Below are 8,017 nucleotides of genomic sequence, written 5' to 3' on the forward strand. Positions count from 1 at the left end.
GGGGGGACGACTGTCTCCCCTTCACAGATGCACTGCTGCCCAGGGGCCAGTGTGGCCTATTAGAATGATCAACCCTTCAAGTTTTCACCACCCTCCTCAAGATAACACTGGAGGGAGGGAGCAAGACTTCCAAACATTTGGGAATGCTCCACCGAGAGTCCCTGTAGAAGCTAACTACCAGCTATGTTTTCAGACACAATGGCTATTTTGTTTCGCAGGCCTCCTCCAGTATCACAACGGGAAGCTGCACAGATGGACAAATGAGCAGATAGAAGGAGGCCAGTTGTCTCAAGGCCAGCGTTCATCACACAACAGTGCAACAAGATATTTAAAAAAAATCTAGACTGAAGTAGACACTGACTTAAAAAACAAACAAACACTGGATGGTCTGAGGAAAAAAATGCTTCTTTACATTTGGGCTTGTGAGCAAACAAGATTTATTTGAGTTGTCAATATCCCAGAGCTGTCTCCATTTATGTAACACTGGGGTGCTAACCCTTACTGGGACTGCTTGGATGCTCATGCTGCCAAAAATGTCTCAAAAGCAACAGCTGCAGCCTCCTCTACCATCAGGAAGTCACACTCAATCACCAAAGGTATAAGTTCACTAGCCTGTTAGTTTTATGTGGAAACCTGAAATCATAAGGTTGTGCTTAACTACTTCTAATGGCCGGAAGACAGACGTTAATTGGACCTGTAGCCTACTGGAATGTGAGTCCTGCTTTGTGAACATACTGTAACACACCTCCTTTCTACTTCTTGCATAATGGATCTTTTTTATGCTATTGAGACATATTTTGGCCAGAAATATTAAAGAGGGTTTTGTTCAAGGAAGTTTGCACATTTAATCTAAATTGAGTGCTGAACATGAGTGACATTCTAAGCTAATATACTCCAGCATGATGTTAGTGGTATCCATTCAGCTTTTCAACTGCTCAGCTTGTAAATCCAAGCATTTATTTGCACATATAGCATTGCCGCTTGGCTCAATAAGACTTAGGGAATGAACTATGGCTGCTCCACCCTTTAAAGTCTGTAGTTCCGGTTACACCAAAGACCTTGTGCTGGCATGTGTGTGCAGGCTTTGTTGTGGCACTACAACCTTAGTTTGGTTTTTGTAGCATGTAGCTAGAAGTTCAATAGTGTGCTATAGCTGTTGATGTTTGCTTTTAGACAATTGTATTCCTGTTGTTTTATCTTAAAACATTACCTACAATGGGAACATTTAAAAAAAAAACTCCCACTAATGTTAGGCCAAGAGGTAAAAGAAAGGTGCTTACAGTGAGGCTCATAAGGAGGTGGAGGGTCCCCACAGAGTATACACTCCATGTCTTGGAAACCACTTAATTTTGTCTTCCTGTAATATCTGTTGAAGACACAGAAATGACATGTTTTAACCTTCATACTACAAGCTGTCATAAACACAGGAGCAGCAAACATGCACAAACTCAGTCCATAGTGTTACATAATTCAAAATACTGTTCTTTCAAAACATGTTTTTATAATTCTTCTGTGTCTATGACTGTGCAAAGCAATCAATACTACAACTGTTTCTGTCCTCTCACCCCGGCAGACAGTCGCCACACACAGCGTTGCTGGTGGTGGAACAGTTGCCTTTCTGGAAGCGGTTGATCAGTCCACAGTCCAGGCAGGGTTTGCACTTCTGCAGGCTCCGGTCCTCCTTGAAGCGACTACTCCGGCAGGGCACGCACCGGGCATCCTCTCCATAACCAAAGCCACATTCCTGGGGAGATTAACGGGAGAAATACACCAAGTAAGAGGTGGGGTTGGAGTTTGGGGAGATGTGAAACTGGTGAAAAGAGGGCTTAAATGTGGACTACCAGGGGTCTGGAATTAAAGAATGATCTTGGCTAGCGGGATCAGAAGAGAACAATGGTCTGCCTCTTTCGAGAGTCCATCTTACACTGGCAATAATCTCCCTGACTCTCTCAGTATGAATGAGCGGCCTTCCGCTGCAAGACCCAGAAAGGCCAGCCATTTGAATAATAAAGGCCCTAGGGGACACCCACTGTTGTATTATTGCAAGTTTATTGCTGGGTTTTTGTGCGACTCTCTCTCCAAGCAGACTCCAAGTGTCCCGTTGATTGAGAGGCCAGCAAGTAAAGGAAACACTTCAGGAAGGGGGTAAGGATTATGGAGAGAGGTATATGGAGAAAATAAGACGAATACTCTTTTTGTCTACAACAATTGAAAGTGCACTTAAAAGGCACAGCTTCCTACTACCATGTGACTGATCTAATGCTGAACCACCCTTTGAGCATTTGTTCACCTGAGCTAAGAAAAAATATATATATTTGAGGACAACACTCTTTATTGTTTATAAATAATTTTAAATATGCATTCGAGAGTGCATGCACTCTTGTCCAACGGGGTAAACTCCAACCCAGCGTCGCCCAGCCGGGGGCTTGTAAGTATCCCCATACCCTCCCAGCGCCTCACACCCTGGGCAACTCCGGAATAGAAAAGAGTCCAACCCCTATCCAGGAGTATGGTTCAAAAACCAAGACTGCGCGTAGAGGTAAGCCTCACCAGATCCAACTGGTAGCGCTCCACCTCCCGCACGAGCTCTGGCTCCTACCCTCACAGAGAGGTGACATTCCACGTCCCCAGAGCCAGCTTCTGCTGCCCGTGTCTGGTCCATCGAGGCCCCTGACCTTTGCTGCAACCCATGTGGTAACGCACCCGACCCCAGAAGTTCCTCCCACAGGTGGTTGGCCTATGGGATTGAGAAAAGGGTGCCAAGCAGCTTCTTCGGGAGGTGCCCGGCCGGGCTCCGTGGCAAACGCAACCACCAGGCGCTCGCTGATGATCCCTTCGTCAGGGCCTGGCTCTAGACAGGAATCCCGGGCTTCCTACGGGCAAGGTCACTCCCTCTCTGCCTCGCTCATTCATAGGGTTTTTGAACCAGTCTTTGTCTGGCCCCTCACCTGAGACCACTTTGCGATGGGAGACCCTACCAAGAGCACACAGCTCGAGACAACACAGCCCTCGGGTTCATAGGGACACACAAACCTCTCCACCACGACAAGGTGAAGGTTCCCAGAGCTCCGTCAAATCCCTAAAAGTCATGTTGGAAGACTGGTGACCGCAATGACAAACTGACATTTACATGACAGATGATATTACTGTACACTACACTGAGTCAAAAGACCCTGCAGGGATGACATCATACATTGATCTTTCATTAGCAGCTCCATAGCAGCTGCCATCCTGTTGTCCAGTGTGCCCCACACAGCAATCCAAAGCCAGAAAGGGGGTGTGTGCGGCAGGGTGGGGGGGGGGGGGGGGGGGGGGGGGGGGGGGGGGGGGGGGGGGGGGGGGGCTCATATATCATTAAAGTTAAGGCCAGCTTCAAACAGGCTTCTCTCATCCTCCGTGTCCCATTTCACTGCCAGGCATGCAGTCCTGCTGGAATGTGGGCACAAGAGTACAGTCTGATATGGGGGTTGGTTTTTGGGAAGCAGGCTGGCAAGAAAAAAAATGGGAGGTAAGAGGCAAAGATGTGATTGTGGGATGGCACTATTGAGTTGGGACAGAAGATAAGGATTTCAGTCCTTCCAGCTATAAACAGGTGAGCCTGACATTGAACCCTTGGGCCAGGCCTGGCCTGAGGTGCACCAGCTAGGGCTGGACGTTTGCAGCTGTTGTTATGAACTTTCCATATAAGGCCTTGCTCTTCAGCATGGCAGGGAAGGGAACAGTGGAGGTAGGGGGAAAAGGAGGGAGGAGACATTGAAAGGGTTAGAAACAGAGAGGGGGTGGCTGATGAGTGATAAAGAGGGGAAAGGCCGAATAAAGAAGACTCGGCCGCCCACTGTTGCAAGCTTTTGCCTTGCACGTCTGAGGGGAATGAAGCTCAGACTGACCCAGTGGAGGCTGGGAACTACTACGGCACTAAATTGCTTTTACTGCTTTTACTGGTCTTTGAGAAAGTGCTGTAGACCCAGTCAGTGCAGGGTAACTCACAGTGGTTCTGTGACCCACTTCCACATGAAGAAAAAGGACCAACAATGATTTATCTCCCCTAAGCCCAGCACTGGCACACACTCTGCCTGTGGGGCACAACATGGCAGGATGGGGGCTGATGCCATGTAGACACGGGCAGGTCAGAGCACTGAAACAAAAAAAAGGGAAATGGAGCCAACTACTGCCTCTTTGATCCAGGCAGTACAGATCATCAAGAAGTGATCTCTTTCATCTTTTATCCCTGCTAACAAAGCTCCACAGAGCTGACATCCTGCACTGACTGAGACTAGTTTAGCAGCTGAAAGAAAGACTCTGTGATGTTGAAGTTGTTATTATTACATGAAAAAGTGATTACACAATGTATAAGCCTTTTCCAAAACAAAACTACAATAAAAAGGCCACCAATAACAAAATAATCCATATTCAGTCTGTTAAACCTCCCTGATTTGACAAATGTTTTTTAAATGTTTATTTAAAGCAGACTGAATCCACAACTAATCTCTACAATAGTTTATGGGAATCCACCACAGGGGTGGACTGGACTCTTGGGGAAATTACTGGAATTGTTGGGTCTTGGCAAATTATAGAGTGTGGTTTAGACCTACTCAATCTGTAAGGTATCTTAAGATAACTCTTGTTATGATTTTATAGCTAAAATAAAATTGAATTGAATTTTTGAAAACAAGTCTGATACCGTTGGGATGAGATAAGAAGAAACTTTAATGAGCCCTGTGGGAAAACGTTGGAGCAGAATCTAAGACTACCTTTACACATGGGCAGCTATTTTCATAAACGGACATTTCAAACTCCCCGGTTTCAAAAACAACATTGTGCACACCTGTCAGTTTTCAGAAATGTGTTCATTTACACGTATATGTCGTCAAGAGCATGCCAAACATGTAGGTGGCAGTCTGACGATAAACTTAAGCCCATGTTAGCCAATCACAATCCCGAAAATAGCAACAACAGCAACAAAGCACTTCCTCTCTCTTCTCTTCATCACTACCCTTGTTGCTCTACGGGTAGATTATGGGTATATTATTCAAATGAATGAAATAGTGGGAGAGGTAAACTACAAGGGATGTAGTCGAGAAAAAGAAAAGAAAAAAATAATGCAAATCAACATTCAAGTGTGCCTGTCCTCCATTACCATATCTTAATTTAAGGTGATTATGCGTCAAAGCCCTCCAAAAAAGCAGATGCTTAACATCCCATTTCCCTGTCATATCTCCTGATCTAGTTTGGGTGAGACTGCCAAGCATAACAGCAGTGTGGAGGGAAGAGGAGCGGTGAGAGCTGGCTGGGACTTGAAGCATGTTCAGACGCAAAGATATTTCTGAGATTAGGAGGGAATCACAAGGGGGCGGCCAGTCATCTGGTGATGAAACAATGCTGAAACAATGCACGTTAGTTAAAGCACTGTTCTTTCTGGGACCAAACACATTCTTACTCCTTTTGTTTTCCTCTCTCTATTACACTTTTAAAGTTTTTTTTTACTGTCTTGTTTCAATAGACACAAGAATAGTGGAGCTAATGTCTGGCCACTCAGATTTTGACCCTTCTGTTGCTTATGCACTCCTTTGTCTCTTTCTTTAGCAAGTACCATGCAGAAGTCCTTTGCCCTGGGAGTGTGGCCAAAGGAAATGTTACACTCTTGCTACATGCTACAAGATGTTGTCACATCAAAGTTGTGTCCCTGCCTTTTTTGAACCAATGGCAGTTTTCCAGCATGCACTGGAAAGCATTTCACCCCTTCTCTTTTTAATGCTTGACACAACACAAAAGACAAGGCAACTTATGAATCAAACCTAGAATGAAATATGTCTAAAAGTAAATAACTGGTTTTAATTGGCATCTCTTCTGTGTGGGTGGTTCTTTTAGCTACAGTTAGTGTGAAGGGGCTAATTGATGTTTGTCAGGTTCCCTATGGGCGGCTTCCAGAGGAAAACTTCCAGAGCAAACTGGGCCACATTCCTCTAGGATCTCTATGGCAGCTGCACGGAGTGACTCCAAATGTCTGCTATCCTCCTAACAGTCAGCCCAACCTTTCAGAACATGGACAGATTGTGTTGGTTACGCAGAGCTCAGATCAAAAGTTGTTTCTCTGGGAAACTTTCTCTGAGTGCAGGCCTAGGTCGCCACTGTGAGCTGGCATCCTGCTACCTTCAGAAAAAAAGAATGAGGCAGCCAATTATTAACCAGGACCCCAGGGTGTCTAGCAGCATTCATGCCTGTTGAGCAGTCATAGGAACACGAGGACTACTGAAGCGTATTACCAACCACAGAGTGCATGTCTGTGTGCACTGAGATTAAAGGCAACTGGGCTTAAATGCATGTGTGCAACAGATGTCAAGGGTGATACAGATTGTTTTTACTAGAACTCAAAGATGGAGTGGATTGTAAACCCACTTGAAGTCAGTATACCAGCATTTTTATTTACAGAAACCCCTAAGCTGCCACTATTTATGATATAAACATATGCCTTACTGTATAATGAACTGATATTAGATTGAGGGTAAACAAACAACTTCTGAAGCCATTTAGCCTACAGTCCTATCTTGTTTTCTTAGGCCCATCAGGGTCATTATAAAAATGGCAGGTATACTTCATGTGCATTCAGTAGCTAGTTTATTAGGTACATCTAGCTAGTCTATAAGAACAGTCCTGCAATAGATCCTATATTCATTAAGGTAATAATGTTCAACTTCTGTTTAAACTACTTTGATACTAATATAATTAAATAACTTAATTGTCGTTTGTGAGCTGTTGAACGGTAGCAGCAATCTGGCTTTACTGTCCCAACCTTTTGTAATAAACTTTTTTTTAAATGTTAAAAACTCCACAGATAGAATACTCCTATTGTTATTGTTATAAAGATGCATATGATACAACAGATTACTTGTTAAGATTGAGAGGTTTGAAGTGTACCATTATTTACTGTTAAATGAATCAAAAAAGTAAAAGTGTTTCGTAATAGGTTTGCTTGCCACAAACTGATCTGTGATTATACTTCACTCACCTTTACATCACTGTCTACACTTGCAAAAGTAGGTGCATAGCTGCTGCCAGAGAGGAAAGCCTAAGACAACAATAGAGGTCTGTTTGTACAAAGCACACAAAAACCTGTGGCTAAGGTGGTGGAAAAAAACTATTCCCAGTTGAAAGAGCAGCAAGCTAAGGCATGGCTTGTTTCAAACAGTGAAGACAATAAGTTGGACAGGGTGCAATGGGGGAAAACAATGGAAGCCATTCAGCTGCAGAAGGTCAAAAGTATGGGTGTGACTGATTAAAGAGGGGTCGGTGTTCTACAAAAGCTAATAACGGCTTGGCTGTTCTTTGCATGAAAGAGAGGAAGTAATAAATAATGTTGGTTCCCTGGATGAGATACACTTCTCTAAACAGTGATGTCCATTCTTTACATCAACCCAACGGTTTTACATGTTTTTGTGGGTTTTTTTTTCAACCACAGGAATAATCCATTCCACTTCTTTTCAGTTTAAGAAAGTTGATTTAACTGACCTGTTATGTATCCTTTGTGTTACTACACCTTCCTCTTCCAAAAAAAAACAAGTGACACTATTTCTTCCTTAGTGCTCCTGTGTGAACAGATTACTTCAGACAGATTGTCTCTTTTTTTAAACTAAAGTTAATTTATGTAAGTTGATCCCAAAAACAATTGTGTTCCAACCTTTGATAGCTCCTGTCCCGCATCGCACTGCTTGCAGGGTTTACAGTTCCCAAACCGCTCCTTGTATTCCTGTTCTCTGCATTCTCTGGTCTCCTCCTCGGCCCGCGCAGGAATCTGAGAGGGACGGTCATTTGGTGAAAGTTAGAGATTTATGTATTTCATCACCACTTTTTATCCATACCAGAAAAAGCAGACTGAATCCACAACTAATCTCTACAATAGTTTATGGGAATCCACCACAGGGGTGGACTGGACTCTTGGGGGAATTACTGGAATTGTTGGGTCTTGGCAAATTATAGAGTGTGGTTTAGACCTACTCAATCTGTAAGGTATCTTAAGATA

At 44.0% G+C, this 8,017-nt stretch overlaps 1 protein-coding gene across 3 annotated transcripts in view; it reads right to left on the reverse strand.

Moving 5' to 3' along the window:
• LOC117941790 (tumor necrosis factor receptor superfamily member 19-like) overlaps positions 1-8,017 on the reverse strand; it is a 26,453-nt gene that overhangs the window by 16,426 nt on the left and 2,010 nt on the right. For all 3 annotated transcript variants that reach the window (XM_034866910.1, XM_034866911.1, XM_034866909.1), the window contains exons 3-5: positions 7,676-7,789; positions 1,566-1,744; positions 1,281-1,366 (exon numbers count right to left, since the gene is read on the reverse strand). In XM_034866910.1, coding sequence (XP_034722801.1) covers positions 1,281-1,366; positions 1,566-1,744; positions 7,676-7,789 — 379 coding nt within the window. The remainder of the gene's footprint in view (positions 1-1,280; positions 1,367-1,565; positions 1,745-7,675; positions 7,790-8,017) is intronic.

The sequence above is a fragment of the Etheostoma cragini genome, chromosome 3 (assembly GCF_013103735.1).
Source record: "Etheostoma cragini isolate CJK2018 chromosome 3, CSU_Ecrag_1.0, whole genome shotgun sequence".
Taxonomy (NCBI): domain Eukaryota; kingdom Metazoa; phylum Chordata; class Actinopteri; order Perciformes; family Percidae; genus Etheostoma; species Etheostoma cragini.